This window comes from Chiloscyllium plagiosum, unplaced genomic scaffold (assembly GCF_037043375.1).
Source record: "Chiloscyllium plagiosum isolate Xiang-an unplaced genomic scaffold, Cpla_swu_hap1 HiC_scaffold_1, whole genome shotgun sequence".
NCBI lineage: Eukaryota > Metazoa > Chordata > Chondrichthyes > Orectolobiformes > Hemiscylliidae > Chiloscyllium > Chiloscyllium plagiosum.
Genome location: NW_028270139.1, coordinates 109187306 through 109203885, shown reverse-complemented (window position 1 = coordinate 109203885; position 16580 = coordinate 109187306). Strand labels below are relative to the sequence as shown.

The 16580-nt window shown below is 40.2% G+C and overlaps 1 protein-coding gene across 3 annotated transcripts in view; it reads right to left on the bottom strand.

Annotated features, from left to right (window-relative positions):
• Positions 1-2172: 2172 nt before the first annotated feature.
• LOC122548398 (putative E3 ubiquitin-protein ligase HERC1) overlaps positions 2173-16580 on the bottom strand; it is a 377691-nt gene continuing 363283 nt past the window's right edge. For all 3 annotated transcript variants that reach the window (XM_043686981.2, XM_043687001.2, XM_043686991.2), the window contains exons 76-78: positions 10446-10598; positions 8948-9253; positions 2173-2837 (exon numbers count right to left, since the gene is read on the bottom strand). In XM_043686981.2, the coding sequence (XP_043542916.2) occupies positions 2652-2837; positions 8948-9253; positions 10446-10598 (645 nt within the window). In that variant the 3' untranslated portion in view covers positions 2173-2651. The remainder of the gene's footprint in view (positions 2838-8947; positions 9254-10445; positions 10599-16580) is intronic.

Genomic DNA, 16580 nt, shown 5'->3' with positions numbered 1-16580 from the left:
TGGGACTAGATTAGGTTGGGATATCTGGTTGGCATGGACAAGTTGGACCAACTCTTTCTATGTTGTTCTATGACTCTAATATATAGGGATAAACAGGTCTTTTTGAGTGGCAGGCAGTGACTAGTGGAGTACCCTAGGGCTCAGTGCCAGAACCCCAGCTACTCACAATATATATTGATTTAGAAGAATGAACTGAATTAACACCTCAAAATCTGCAGATTACACAAGCTGGGTGGGAAGGGTGAGCAGTGAGACGGACACAGATGTTGCGGTGTGATTTGGACAGACTGAGTGAGTGGACAAATGCATGGAAGATGCAGTACATTGTGGATAAATGTGAGGTTTTCTAACAGGGAGCAGTATACTTAGTTGGCCTTCACCTCACTCTGCTGAGATCTCATACCAACTGTGCTTACCCTATATCACAGAGTGCTGCTAAAAGATTCCATATTTTTCAAATGAAGTCACTTTTCTTGTCAGTGGAAATATTACAATAATAAAACAGATGAAATTTGTAAGAAAGTTTTGTTAATTTATTTTTCTTACTTTCAGCTTTGAAATTTTTAAAGCCCAATCACAGGGCACTAATAGAGTATGTTGTCAAAGAGTCACAGAGATATACAACATGGAAACAGATTCTTCAGTCCAACTCGTCCATGTTGATTAGATATCCTAAATAAATCTAGTTCCATTTGCCAGCATTTGGCCCACACCCCTCTAAAGATTAGAGTGGTGCTGGAAAAGCACAATAGGTCAGGCAGTATCTGAGGAGCAGGAAAATCGACGTTTCGGGCCAAAGCCTGAACTAGGCTTTGGCCTGAAATGTCGATTTTCCTGCACCTCGGATGCTACCTGACCTGCTGTGCTTTTCCGGCATCACTCTAATCATGACTCTAATCTCCAGCATCTGCAGTACCCACTTTCGCCATATCTCTCTAAACACTTTCTATTCCTATACGTATCCAGATGCCTTTTAAATGTTATTGTGCCAGCCTCCACCACTTCCTCTGGCAGCTCATTCTATACACACACCACCCTCTGCATGAAAATGTTGCCCCTTAGGATCCCTTTAAATCTTTCTCCGCTTCTTAAATTTATGCCCTCTAGTTCTGGCATTCTCAATCCCAGGGATTTGTCTAGTTACCATATTCATGCCCCTCATGATTTTATAAACTTTTAGAAGGTCATCCCTCAGCCTCCGATGTTCCAGGGAAAACAGACCCAGCCTATTCAGCCTCTTCCTACAGCTCAAATCCTTCAACCCTGACAACATTCTTGTAAATCTTTCTAAACCGTTTCAAGTTTCACAATATCCTTCCTATAGTAAGGAGATGGGAATTGCATTCAGTATTCCAAAAGTGCCTAACTATTGTCCTGTACCGCTGCAACAAGACCTCCCAACTCCTATACTCGATACACTGTCCAGTAAAGGCAAGCATACCAAACACCTTCTTCACTATCCTATTTAATTGTGACTCCACGTACAAGGAGTCTCTTTGTTCAGCAATGCTTCCCAGGAAATTAATAAGTGCATAAGTCCTTCCCGAATTTGCCTTTCCAAAATGCAGCACCTCACATTTATCTAAATTAAACTCCATCTGCCACTTCTCAGCCCATTGGCCCATCTGATCAAGATCCCGTTGTACTCTGAGGTAACTTTCTTCACTGTCCACTACACCTCCAATTTTGGTGTCATCTGCAAACTTACTAACCACAACTCCTATGTTCATATCCAAATTATTTATGTAAATGAGGAAAAGTAGTGGACCCAGCAACGATACTTGATGTTTCAGCTGCTGGGTATGTTGCGAGGATGTAAGTTTCTAAGCAAATGTTAAAAATTGAAATTCTGAAAATACTCATTTTTGAAGTTGGAGTTGGAAAGTTTTTTGTTTGATTAGTACAAACAACAATTTTGATTCTTCTCCTAAGCACTGCCCTTAACAAGCAGTTCAAGCAATAGTAAATTCCTTCTAATGTTGTATTAGCTAACTTTGCGTCATAATTATTATAGCTAAATTGAAATAAAATCTTAGCAATCGGCAAGCATTCAATCCTCAAAGTATAAATAATCATTTTTGTTCTGAATGAAATAGCACTATACAGTATAATAATATAGATGACAATGATGTGATAATGAACATGCATTGGCCACAGAGGAAAATACTATGCTTGTTGTTAGCACACGCCAGATGCTTTATTGTTCAGTGTGGTTTGGAAAATTACTTCAGTACCAAAGAATCAGATTCACTTAGTCAAGTTTTCATAATCAGATTACTGTTTGGCAATCAACCATCCTGGTCCTGTACACAAGATGTTTCAATTAGGAAAAGTGCTACACTTAGTCACCGTACCACATGTACATGCTTTCTGCAAAAGAATCACTTTACAATTTTACAGGAGAAAGTTAATTCCTGATTTTAGGTAGTGCACAAAGTCAAATTAAACAGTTTTCCTTAAAAGGTAACACTGGTGCATATTTGGTGTAAATGTGTTGCCACCACTGCTTATTTTGCAAAGTAGAAAAGATCCATTAAAAAAATGTAAAGTTATTTGGAAGCTGCTTAGTTCATGTTTTCTTAATCTCCTGAGATTCCTTTAATTGAAAAAATGATTTTCAGGGTGATATGGTTGCATTGAAATAGCAGTTCTCAGTATTCATTGTCGGAACCTTCTCCAGTGTCAGCATTCCTAGACAGCATGTAGTTGTCCATGTCAATTGATCTGCAGTTCTGAATGGCATAGCGTAAACGTTCAGCCATCACCTCTTGGCTTGAGTAAGGAGGCAGCCTAAGCTGGAAGAAGCAAGTTTGAGCTGTCGGAAGACCATCGACTGGCTGTGTAAACAAATAAAAACAAATGTCAATAGAACAAAATAATGCATATCATAAACGAAACATGAAACTGCTTCCCTAGACATGAATGTATGAGGTATGATCAGATGACAGAGGTGCAGTAAATAGCAAGGAGGAATGCCTCAGACTACAAGATGATATAGACGAGTTGGTTAGATGGGCAAAACAGTGGCAGGTGTCACAGGGAATGGAAACAGACCTTTCGGTCCAACTAGTCCATGCCAACCATGTTCCCGAACTAAATTTAAAAATGTCTCTCAAGCCCTTTATAAACTTTTTTTCCCTCTCACCTTAAAATGATGCCCCCTAGTTTTGAAGTCCTCCACTTTAGGGGGAAGACTCTTCATATTCAGCTATCTATGCTATTCATGATTTTATAAACCTCCATAAGGTCACTCCTCAACCTCCTACGTTCCACTGAAAAACCTTCCATTATGGCAACATCCTGGTAAATCTTTTCTGAACCCTCTCTAGTTTAATAATATCCTTGCTATAACAGGGCTGCCAGAACTGTACACAGTACTCTAGAAGTGGCCTCACCAACATCCTGTACATCTCAAGATGACGTCCCAACATTTTAGGAGAACTACTAATGCATGGGAGCACACAATGCAGAGTACAATCCTGACAAGCAAGAGACTCAGAGGAACCTGAGCATGTGTGTCCTTAGATCGTTGAAGGTAGCAGGATGAGTTTAAAGATAGTTTTGCAGTTTATAGGATATTTGTATTTATGAGTTAAAGAATTGAATACAAGAACAAGCAGGTTCTGATGGAGCTGTGTAAAACGTTTGTTAGGTCACAAGCTGGAGTACTAAATTGACTTCTGTTGCTGCACTATGGGAGGGATGTGAATGCTCTACAGAGTAGAGAAGATTCACCACGATGTTGCCTGGACCAGAGGATTCAGCAATTAAGAGAGACTAGGTAGATTGGGGCTGTTTTACTTACATCAGGAAAGGCCGAGCAAGGACCTGATTGAGTGGATAAAATTTCGTGTCTTTTGAGAGAAACATTTCCACTTAGTAATGGTCAATAATCTGTGGATCACTTGCTGTATCCCACCAAACACATCTCATTACTTTCCTACCCTATACCTATGGCATCCCTCATGTCTAATTCCATCTCCATCTGATAACGTACCATTCCCAGAACAACACATCATTAACTAGATATGCTCCGAAAAACTTGCACCCCTTATGCTCACATCTCTAAAAGCTTGTTGTGCACCTGGTCAAGCACGGTCAGTTTGAAACCGCCTTACACAGTTACTGACATTTGCCCCAGCAATAGAATACAAGGGAAACTGTTGCTGTGCTTTGCAGATAGCGACCTTGACGTCCTGATGGATGAAGTGGTACAGATATGGGATGTCCATTTCCCTCGGGATCAGCAATGGAGAATATGACACCAGACCATGCCAGCCTGCAACTGAGGTTGCCACCAAGATCAGTGTGTACTGCACACCATTCGTGTGAGAAAAGTCAATGACCTTCTCTACTCTACCAACATAAGTGGCACTATTTTCTATCTGATCTCTCTGCTACTGCTAGCAACTCTGCTCTGCTTCTGCTCGCACCAAGGCTCATGCATTTCGCTGGTCATTATTGCCTGTATTACTTCCCCACTCACTCTCACCCACGGTAACTCCCAACACTACTAGCCGTGCATGGTCTCTGTGTTGCCTGCTCAGTTTCTCCCCAACAGCACCAAAAATAACAGCTATGCCACCTACTTTCATCTCCCATAATATTCCCCTCTCTCTCATATTCCAGGAGGAAAGACGACCCAGTAGCTGTGGCTGAGGGATTAATATTTATTTTGCTTGATTACATCACTTTTGCTGGATGCCTGAAGATTTTCTCAATTTTTTGCCAGATTCAAAATGACATCAGGAAAGGGGAAATCCACATCACAGAGATTGCCAGATATTCATAGGATGCTTTGGCAAGTGTTAGGAGCAAGGACCACTGGTTCATAATGGTCTGCAAAATCTAGCCATTGTTGCTGTGGCAAATTTGTCTAGGTTGTGTCTGGAAATAACTGGAATCTGGGGCTAAAGGCCATCAAGCTCTCTTCACATAGCTGTAGCTTTTCCATGATCTCATGCAGCAATTTACTAGGTCCACATGTAGCCATAGTCTTACCAGACTATAGGGCTGATCTCTCATTAGAGATTACTGGTGATAATTTAATCTAAAGGTCACCATGCCTCAGGCAAGGGGAGAGGTTGAGAAGGAAAATCCTTTATTATAGCGTCAATCGGTATGGGAATTCAACCCAGTGTTGGCTTCAAACTGCATTGCCAACCAGCCATTTAGAGACAATATAAAATAATAGGTAAAATTCTAAAGTGTGTCCAGGAACAGAGAGACCTAAGTGTATATGTACTCAAATCAAAGGTGGGAGGACACAGAGAGTTGCTAATAAAACATGCATTGTTCTATACTTCCTTAATAGGGGCATAGAATACAAGAACATGGAGGTTATGACTATTTTGGTTAGACCTCAGCTGGATTATTTTGTGTAGTTTATAAGAAAGATGTGAACATATTTGAGAGGGTGCATAAGATGGTTCCAGCATCGAGACAATTCAATTATGAGGAAAGATTGGAGAAGTTGGGACTGATTTTTTTTAAAGATGAGAAGGCTTAGAGGGGATTTGATTGAAGCTTTCAAAATCATGAGGGGTCTGGACAGAGTGGATAGATGTTAAGGACCGGAAGACACAATTTTAAAGACACATGAGTTTTCAGACAGCAATTAGGGTGTGATAGAAGTAGATTCAATTAAAGCATTCAAGAGGATGATTACTTACAGAGAAACAATGTGTAGCATTAAGGAAAAAGGCAGGAGATTAGCATAAGAACTGTGGTAGGAGTAGGCAATTCAATTGAATTTGTTCTGCCATTTAAGTGAACACTTTTCAGCCTATCCACTTCCTATATCCTTTAACCAACTACTAATTAAACATCTGTCTAATACCTTCTTAAATTATTCAGTGTCCCAGCATCCAACTACATTCTGGGATAGTGAGTATCATAGATCCCTTGAGAAAAGGAGTTCCTCCTCAACTCTGATTTAAATCTGCCACCCCACAGCATAAACCTGACCTCTCAGTCTAGTTAGCCCCACAAGGGGAAACATCTGCTCTACATCTACTTTGTCAATCTCTGTTAGCAACTTATGTAACTCAGTTAGATCTCCTCTCATTGTTCTAAACTCTGGCAAGTATAGGTCGAAACTGCTTAATCTCTTTTCCAGAGACAATATTTCCATCTCTGGAATTAATCTAATAAACCTTCTCTGAACTGCCTCCAACGCAATTACAACCTTCCTTAAAGGGGCTCAAAACTGTATGCAACCTCTCCAGTGCCTCGTAAAGGTGCAACAAAACTTCTCAACCTTTATAATCCATTCCTTCAGCAATGAATGGCAAAGTTCGATTTGCCCTTCTTATTACCTGCTGTACCTGCATTCCAACTTTCTGCCATTCAAGCATGAAACAGCAGCATGAGATAGCACTGAAGCACTTTCAAGTTTCTCTCTGTTTGGATAATAAGTTGCCATTTTATTCTTCTGACCAAAATTGACAACCTCACACTTAACTATGTTAAATGCTATCTGACAAAGTTTGGCCCATTCACTTTATCTATTCATATCCATTTGTAAATTTCATATTTCTTCATTGTAACTTACTTTCGCAACTATTTTCATGTCTTCTGCAAAGAGTACATTCTACCCCTACATCCAAGTCATTAATATTGTTTGCAATTAGTTCTGGGCCAAGGACCAAACCTTGTTACATCTTGCCAACCAGAATAAACAAATCATTTATCCTGGCTCTCTGCTTTGTTGGATATCTAACTCTATATACAAGCTAACAGTTTATCCCTAATCCTGTATGATCTTACCTTGTGTATTGGCCTTTTGTGTGGCACCTCATCAAAAGCCTTTGGAAGTCCAAATATGCTACATCTACAGGACCCTAATCATTTTACATTTTTTGAAGAACTCAAGAAAATCAGTCAAACATTACTTACCCTTCATAAAACTTTGCTGACTGCGATGTATTGTGTTTTGACTTCCCGAATATCACATTACTGTTTCGTTAATACTAGATTCTAACAATTTTCCAATGACTGATGTTAAACAACTAGTCTGTAGTTTCCTATTTTCTGCCTTCCTTCATTTTTAAATAAGGGTATTACGTTGGCATTTTTCACAGCCATTGAAACCTTTCCAGAATCCAGAGAAATTTGGAATATTATAAACAACGCATCCACCATCTCTGGTGCCATCTCCTTAAGATGTAGACCATCAAGCCCTGGGGACTTGTGTGTCTTTAATCCTGATAGCGTGCTCAGTATGTTTTCTCTAATGGTGGCAATTGTTTAAATTCCTCCTTTTCTATAACCTCTGTATTACCTGTTACTATTGGATTGGTTTCAGTGTCCTCCACCATGAAAACAGAGGCAATATATTGATGTGTCTTCAGCATTTCTATGTTCCCAATTATTAACTGTGTTCCCCATAATTCGGTGTTCCCCATTATTTAACTCTCCCATCTGGTCCTCCAAGGGATTTTAGCTACTCTCTTTTTGTATACTTACAGAAGTGTTTGCTATTCGTTTTTATATTTTGTGCTAGCTTTCTTTCATAACTATCCTTTGGTATTTTAAATTTTTTTAGTACCCCTTTGGTGTTCAATCTTCCAGCTTGCCACTGACCTTTACAATATGTTGTGCCTTAGATGTTGCCATTATGTTATCTTTTACTTTCTTTTTTAAGTCATGGATGATTTTTTTCCCCCCTCTTACAATATTTCTTCCCTTCTAGGATATATTTTAGTTAGGCGAAAATGGATATCTCCTTAAATTTCCGCCAGCTTATGAACTGTCCTATCGCTTAGCTTGCTGTATAGTCCACTAGAGCCAAATCTGTCCACATGCCAATGTAATTACTTTGTTTAACACCAGAATGCTACACTGGGACTTAAGTTCATTTTCCTCAAACTGAATTTGAAATTCCAGCATGCTATGATCACTCTTCCCTGGAGGATCCTTTAGTAAGAGATCATTAATTAATCTTTAATCATTACACAACACTAAAACCAAAATTGACTACACCCTGGTTGGTTCCCCAACAAATTGCTCCAAGAAACAATCACTATTAGACTCTTTGAGCTTTCCCTCAAGACTACCTTTGCCAATTTGATTAATCCATTCTATATACTTAATAAAACCATGTAAAATTACCATTGTTCCTTTATTACAAGTCCACAGTTTCCTGGTTTAAGAACTGCAGAACTACTGTTATGGAACCTATAGATTACTCCCACCAGGGAATTTTTACCCTTGCTATTTCTTATTTCTATCTAGATTGATTCTTTGTCTTTTTCCGGTGCATCCAACAGGATCATGGTTGCAAAACTAGCACACATATCAAACAATAAATGTGATGAAGCAATTAGACAAAAATTACTAAATTATCTCTAGTATGCAAAGAATTATGCTGATAACCAATTCAGAATTGTCAGTTGGGCTCAATGTAGTGTCCTTCTATGTACTAGAAGCAATGTGTGTTAATGCATAGAGCACGGTTTTCTGCACACTCAAATAACATGTACAGGCACTATATGTTTCAACTCAACAAAATAGATGATGACCATTCTCTGGTTAATTTCCCAGGGCAACACCTTGATGACAGTTAACCTGCTAAAACAATTAAATGCTGGTAATCAATAACTAATACATTCTACATGGTAACACTTCTCCAAATCAGCATTCACTTGTCAACCAATCTGCACTCTATTTTCATAAAATATAAATATTATTTTCCTTTTACTTTGCATTTACTTGCAAACTGCCCTGATATGTGTAAGATGAAATTTGTTGGCAAAATATTTCTTTGCTGAGCAATACTAAAACTTTGTAAATTATATCCATGAATTTTTGGCATTAAGCTGTTGGTACAAGGCTCATTTTTCCCTGGTGTATACCTTGGGAAAAACCTATAAGATTTACAACTTACAAGATTTGCACAAGTCAATAATTTAAGCTACACTGTAATTTGTCAATGCAAAATACTTACCCTGTCGACTTTAATAATTTGGAATTTTTGTGTTATGTCTGCAGGATTGGCTGGTAACCGAGAGCGACCAGAGACAAAGCGAAGAAACAACACTCTCTCCTCATTAGAAAACTCTTGCAATGTTTGCCACAGCCAATTCAGCAGCTGATGGTTTTCAGCAATGTCACGGTAACGTACAACTTTCTTTAAGGTATCTACGTTCACTTCCGGCATCCCACAAACAAGCTGCTCAAGCTGTCTTTCTGTTAGTAGAGACAGTAGAGGTACTGGCACAATAGCTGACATTCCCTGTCTGATTGCTGCTACCTAAAAATGATTGAACAGCACAATGTAAAAACATTAACAGTTTGTGAATTCATCCATTACTAGGTTTATTTCTTGGCAAATATATCATGATTACTATACAGCTAAATATTTATTGTTTAAAAGGTATAACAAACATTTTTCGAAAATATTTTCTGAAAACAATTTAAACTAATTAGAGAATTGGAGAAAATTTAAAGATTAATTCTAAAGTGGCAGATTAAAATGTTATCTGCTTTATTTATGTAGAAAGTTCAACATGAGCAATCAAAATATTAACATAATCACATTAATGAAAAATAGTAATACAATTCCAGATGTTGGAAATCTTAAAGAAAAATCAGAAATACTGAAGATTCTTAGCTGCAGTGCAGCACCATAGAAAACTCTTAATATTTGTGATGTGTTACATTGGTTTTTCACATATGCTGCCAAACCTGCTGAATATCATAGTTTCTGCTTTAATATCAATTGGCTGTTGCTTATTGAATGCTAAGATTTAAGTTGCTGATGACCATGATTAGGAGACATTTAATTCGAAAGAATTGAACTTGGCTCTCCAATCTTTGCCATTACAGAGACTAATAATACTTTATCAAAATGGCATATTATAACTACATAGAAATCAGGGATCCTGGGCATTATTGCATTGTTAAGTGCATATATAACTACACCTTACATGTTCACCTCCTTTTAAGGGATGCTGTCTCTTGGCTGTTGCTGACGATTTTGATTTATATTTAGTATTTACAACTACTCTACCAGCTTCTCATCTCTGGTGTGAGAAAGTTGAAAAAGGTGATGACATCCATGAAATAATGTGTCCATCTGTTCTTGCTGATTACTCAAAGACATAATAAGCGCACATTTTTCATCAGTGACCTCCTGGACAGCAATTAGATGTAACTGAGGACACAATGCAATGGCATGTGCAAACCTGGGCTGAATCCAGTTAACTCAGTACAGATTTGAATTCCAGTCTCCGAATTATCGAGTCCTCATGGTTCACATCGAAATAAAACAGTGCTCTTACTATAGACCACCTGACAACCCCTCACAATGCTAACTTTCAAAAGTTATAAAATAGTATTGAATTTGAAGAAAATTCAGGAGATTATCTTGAGAAAATAGAGGAAGTACTTACTTGCTGCTGCACATGGAAATTGAAATGATTTGAAAGGATTTTTATGCTCACCTGTTGATCTAGTTCATGTAGTCTGTATTCAATTGCTCTCTCTACATACTCCTTCCTGTTTCCAAATGTCAAAGGTATACTGCTTCCTCCAGGAATTATTGGAACAACCTTACCGTTTGCACTCTGACCAACAAATGAATCTAAAGGGATCATCTAGAAAATAATTAGAGATAAATAACATTACAGAAATTGATCACAATATTCAGCCTAATCTTACCAAACATTGCCTTTCTTAAAAAATAGGAAGGCTCAAGTTACACTTATTGGAGCAGACGTTCAGTTCATTGTGTCTGCTCGTCATTTAAAAATATGATAATCCTCAACTTCACTTTCCTGCCTTTTCTCCATAACCCTTGATTCTCCTACTGACTGAAAATCTGTCTATCACAATCCTGACTATATCTAACAAACAGGTCTTGATATCTATCTACAGTAAAGAATTCCATAAATTCACTCGTCTCTGGTAGAAATAATTCTTCCTCAGCTCTGTCTTAAATTGGTGATCCCTTACTCAGGGATTATGCCTGATGGTCCGAGACTCTCCACAATCACAGAATCAAACAATTGTTATAGTGCAGGAGGCAACCATTTGGCCCACGGTGTCTGCACTGGTTGTATTACTTAAGAAGGGGAAACAGCCTCACTGCATGTACCCTGTCATGTCCCCCGAGAGTCTTTTATACTTCAATGAGATCATCTGTCATTCTTCTGAACTCCAATGAGTACAGGCCCAACCTATTCAATCTCTCCTCATTGGAACATCCTACCATTTGGGCCCAAGCTAGTGAACCTTCTCTAGACTGCCTCCAATACCAGTGTATGTTTATATACTCCATTGCTTTTGAAGGGACTTTAGAGGACAATATTCCATGTGCTTCCCCTATCATCTGCTGAATTTGTATGTTAGCTTTTTGTGATTTATGCATGAAAGTTCATGCTATGCTGTAATTTTCTAGTCTTTCTCTATAGAGTCATAGAGATGTACAGCCACAGAAATAGACCCTTAGGTTCAACTCGTCCATGCCGACCAGATATCCTAACCTGATCTAGTCCTATTTGCCAGCACTTGGTCCATATCCCTCTAAACCCTTTCTATTCAGATAGTCATCCATTTAAATAATATTTAACTCCTCAATTCCTCCCAAATTGCTTAACCTCACATTTCCTAGCTACAAGCAGTTCTGAATAAGAGTCACTGGATAGAACATAGAGAAGTACAGCACAGAACAGGCCCTTTGGCCCACAATGTTGTGCCGAAAATTATTCCTAATCTAAAATAAAATAACCTAACCCCTCAACTCACTGCTGTCCATGTGCTTGTCCAGCAGTTGCTTAAATGCCCCTAATGACTCTGCTTCCACCACCATCGCTGGCAACACATTCCATGCATTCACAACCTTCTGCGTAAAGAACCTATCTCTGACGTCTCCTTTATACCTTCCTCCTAACACCTTAAAACTATGACCCCTCGTGCCAGTCAATCCTGCCCTGGGGAAAAGCCTCTGGCTATTGACTCTATCCATGCCTCTCACTACCTTGCACATCTCGATCAGGTCACCTCTCTTCCTCCTCCTCTCCGGAGAGAAAAGTCAGAGCTTAGTCAACCTCTCTTCGTAAGCCAATCCCTCCAGTCCAGGCAGCATCCTGGTAAACCTTCTTTGCACCCTCTCCAAAGCCTCCCCATCTTTCCTACAATAGAGCGACCAGAACTGGACATAATATTCCAAATGTGGTTCACCAGGGTTTTTTAGAGATGCAAAACCTTGCGGCTCTTACACTTGATCCCCCTGTTAATAAAAGCCAAAACACCATATGCTTTCTTAACAACCATATCCACCTGGGTGGCAACTTTGAGGGATCTGTGCACTTGAACACCAAGATCCCTCTGTTCCTCCCACAGCAAGATCTGACACCTGTTCTGGCTCAGTGCCGAGCACCAAATCCAAAATGGCCTCGCCCCTCGGTCTACATACTGAGTAAGTAAACCCTCCTGGACACAACTGACAAAAACGGCTCCATCCAAACCATCTGCACTAGGGAGGTTTCAGTCAACATTGGGAGGTTGAAGTCACCCATAACAACTACCTTGCTACATCTGCATTTTTCCAAAATCTGCCGGTCTATGAGTTCTTCGATCTCCCTATTGCTATTTGGGGGGTTTCTACAGACCCCCCTATAAAGTGGCTACTCCTTTGCTGTTTCTAACTTCCATCCACACTGACTCAGCAGACAAACCTTCCTCGACAACCTTCATTTCTGTAGGTGTGATGCACTCTCTGATTAGCAATGCTACACCCAGTCCCAAGTATTGATCCATGCTCTAAGTTAATCACTCTTATTTGTGACACTCCTTGCTTTAAAGCAGACACACTTTAACTGATCCCTTTGTTCCATCATATGAAAAACCTTCCTAATAGATTCACTACATCCTGTCACTACCCCATCTACAACTACCCCCCTCTCAGATGTGTAGCTCTGGTTCCCACCCCCCGCCCAACTAATTTTAACCTTCCTGAACCACACGAGCAAATCTTCCACCCATGATTTTTGCGCCCCTCCAGTTCAGGTGCAACCCATCCTTCATGTACAGCTCTCACCTTCCCCAGAAGGCATCCCAATGGTCTACGTATGTGAAGCCCTCCCTCCTGCACCAGCCTCGCAGCCATGTGTTAAGCTGCATTCGCTGACTGTTCCTCACCTCACTATCTCGTAGCACCGGTAGCAAACCTGAGATCATTACTCTACACATCCTGCTCTTCAGCTTCCAACCTAGCTCTCTGTAGTCACTTTTCAGATCCTCAATCCCTTTCCTGGCTATATCATTGGGACCAATATGTACCATGATTGCTGGCTGCTCACCCTCCCCCTTCACCAGGGAGGCAACATACCTTCCGGGAGTCCCATTCCTGACCACAAAATCTCCTGTCAATCCGTCTAACTATTGAGTTCCCTACCACTAGCGCTTTTCTATTCTCCCCTTTCCCTTCTGAGCCACAGTGCCAAGCTCAGTGCCAGAGACCAGACAACTATGGCAATAGACAATAGGTGCAGGAGTAGGCCATTCTGCCCTTCGAGCCTGCACCACCATTCATTATGATCATGGCCGATCATCCTCAATTAGTATCCTGTTCCTGCCTTATCTCCATAACCCTTGATTCCACTATCCTTGAAAGCTCTATCCAACTCTTTCCTAAACAATCCAGAGACTGGGCCTCCACTGCCTTCTGGGGCAGAGCATTCCACACACCCCCCACTCTCTGGGTGAAGTTTCTCCTCATCTCTGTCCTAAATGGCCTACCCCTTATTTTTAAGCTGTGTCCTCTGGTTCGGGACTCACCCATCAGCGGAACCATGTTTCCTGCCTCCAGAGTGTCCAATCTTTTCATAATCATATATGTCTCAATCAGATCCCCTCTCAGTCTTCTAAACTCAAGGGTATACAAGCCCAGTTGCTCCAATCTTTTAACATAAGATAATCCCGCCATTCCAGGAATTGACCTCGTGAACCTACGCTGCACCCGCTCAGTAGCCAGAATGTCTTTCCTCAAATTTGGAGACCAGAACAGCACACAATATTCCAGGTGCGGTCTCACCAGGGCCCTGTACAGCTGCAGAAGAACCTCTTTGCTTCTACACTCAATCCCTCTCGTTATGAAGGCCAGCATGCTATTAGCTTTCTTCACTACCTGCTATACCTGCATGCTTGCCTTCATTGAATGGTGTACAAGAACACCCAGAACTCTTTGTACTGCCTCTTTACCTAACTTGACTCCATTTATGGCTTTCCCCAGTAGGCCGTCCTCACCAGCAGTATTCAAAATGCTATACTTATTGCTGAGGGGAACGGCCACAGGGGATCCCTCCTCTCTCTGTTGGTTCCCTTTCCTCCCCCTGACAGTAACCCAGCTGTCCTTATCCTGTGCCTGAGGAGTGACCATCTCTCTGTACATCCTCTCAATTTCCCCCTCAGCCTCCTGGATGATCCGCAGTTCATCCAGCTTCAGTTCCAGTTCCCTAACTCAGCTGGAGTTGGGTGCACTTCCAACAGATGTGGTCGGTGGAGACATGTGTCTCACCTACTTAAAAATTTCCTGGCTGCTCTCATTTCTCCCTGCCCTCTCTCCTCATTGCTCTGTTCAAAATGGAGGCCCAACTCCTGAGGTAAGTCCCTTTTTAGGTGGGGAAAAACTGACCTACTTGGTAACCCTAGCTTCTCTCCACCCTCTCTCCTTGCCGCTCTGTTCAAAATGGATCTGAAATGTTAACTCTTTCTCTCCACAAATACTGCCAGACTTGATGAGTTTTTCCAGCAATAATGCTTTTGTTTCCAGCATCTATATTTCTCCATTTTTTTAAAAAAAAAGTTGAGGCTCTGGCTACTGTGATGAAATCAGTGACCTGATCTTTGTACTCCGTGCTTCAAAGCCACTTTTATTGAGACAGTCCTTAAGTAAAATCGCAGTTTCTGCAGGGATGTACTTCATTGTATTTCATAGTTGTGGTGTCAAGTTCTGAGATATCAGCCTGTGGTTTAGGCTGTGAAGGAAATGGAAGGTATTTGGGAAAATAACAAGGATGAATAGTCAAATTTCATCCAGTGATCAGAACGGGAAGGGATCTGAAAATGTTTATAATTTTCAGAAGAAAAGACTGTTGCTTTGAGATGGTCTCTGTAAAACAACTAAGATAAGGAAAATGAGACAGTTGGGCAAGTAGACCACAAACATTGATTCCAGGGCGATGATGTGAAGATAGTCCTTTAAGTGGACGGTCCACCTGTTGAACTTGGGAGCTGCTGTCAGGTGGGACTTTGCAGTTAACTTTCGTGTGAACAAAGGAACAGAAACTCCACCTGGGAAGGTCAGAATTTTGCTGGAGTCCAAGGCTGAGATTAATGTCATTTCTACTGAACGGACTATCTGAGAAATAGAAGACATTTATCTTTGTTACAACGGCAATTAATAGTGCCTATGGGACACAAATTGTTTGTTAATTTATGCTCAATTTATGTAAACATTGGTTTGATTTTTACAGTAAAATTTCTATTGGAATCCTGCCCCCCTACATTTCTATGCTGTATGACTCCATGACTACTATGGGACACTCCAATTTTCCAACTGAGCTTCAATTTGGGAATGTTGGAGAATTGCTCCACACTGCTCAATACAAAACTAAAGGTAATGTTTGCAACTACAGATAATTTAATATAATTGGTGAAGGAACTGATAGACACAACAATTGGAAATAAAATGCTCACTCTGAAAAATATATGGCTTAACAGATGACAGACAGCATGGATTTGTTCAACGGAAATCAGGTTTGACAAACCCAGAACAGACTGATGAAGGTGATATTAAAAACAGAAGGGCTGGAAATATTCAGCAGGTATGGCAGCATCTGTGGAGTTAGAAACAAAATTAATGTTTCAGATCAATGTACTTTCAATAAAGTGGTATAATGTTAGAAAAGTTTTAATTAAGTGAAAGAGGGGAAGATGGGAAGCAGAACAAAGAGAGAATTTTTACAATACACTGGAAGACAAGAAAAAAAAAAGAGAAAGTTGTTTGGTCTTGCACCATGAACTAAGTAGTAATGAACTAGTTAAGGAAGTAGAAGCTAGAGGAGACCTAAACAGGATTTTGAATAACTGCCATCTGAAAGCAAAGGAAATGACAGATGAAAAGAATAAATGGAACAAATGGTTAAAGTGTTTTAGTTGATCTTATTCCAGCTTGGTAAGGGGCACAACAGGTTTTGCAACTTGAGTCTTCAATACTATTGCCGATTGTTAGGGCCTTTCTCCAATGCCTTCAGCTATTTCTTAATATCACATTGAGTGATTTTGATTTTGAATAAGGAATGATAAACAAGCTCTGATAAACTTGGGTCAGTGATGGATAAAATTCCATGATGCATAAAGGCTGTAACTTCCTACCTTCGCACCCACACCCACCTGGCTGAAACTTGATCATGGCTCCAATGGGTGCTCACTTTGCTGAATAGTCATTGCTCCAGCCTTGTGAAACTCTCTTCTCCTGATGACCCTGGGAATACCAGATTCACTCCTCAAGCTGTTCCAACTACCGGGCTTCTCCCTCCCTTGACTGTTCCTCTACTCACAGACTCCTTGTTTGT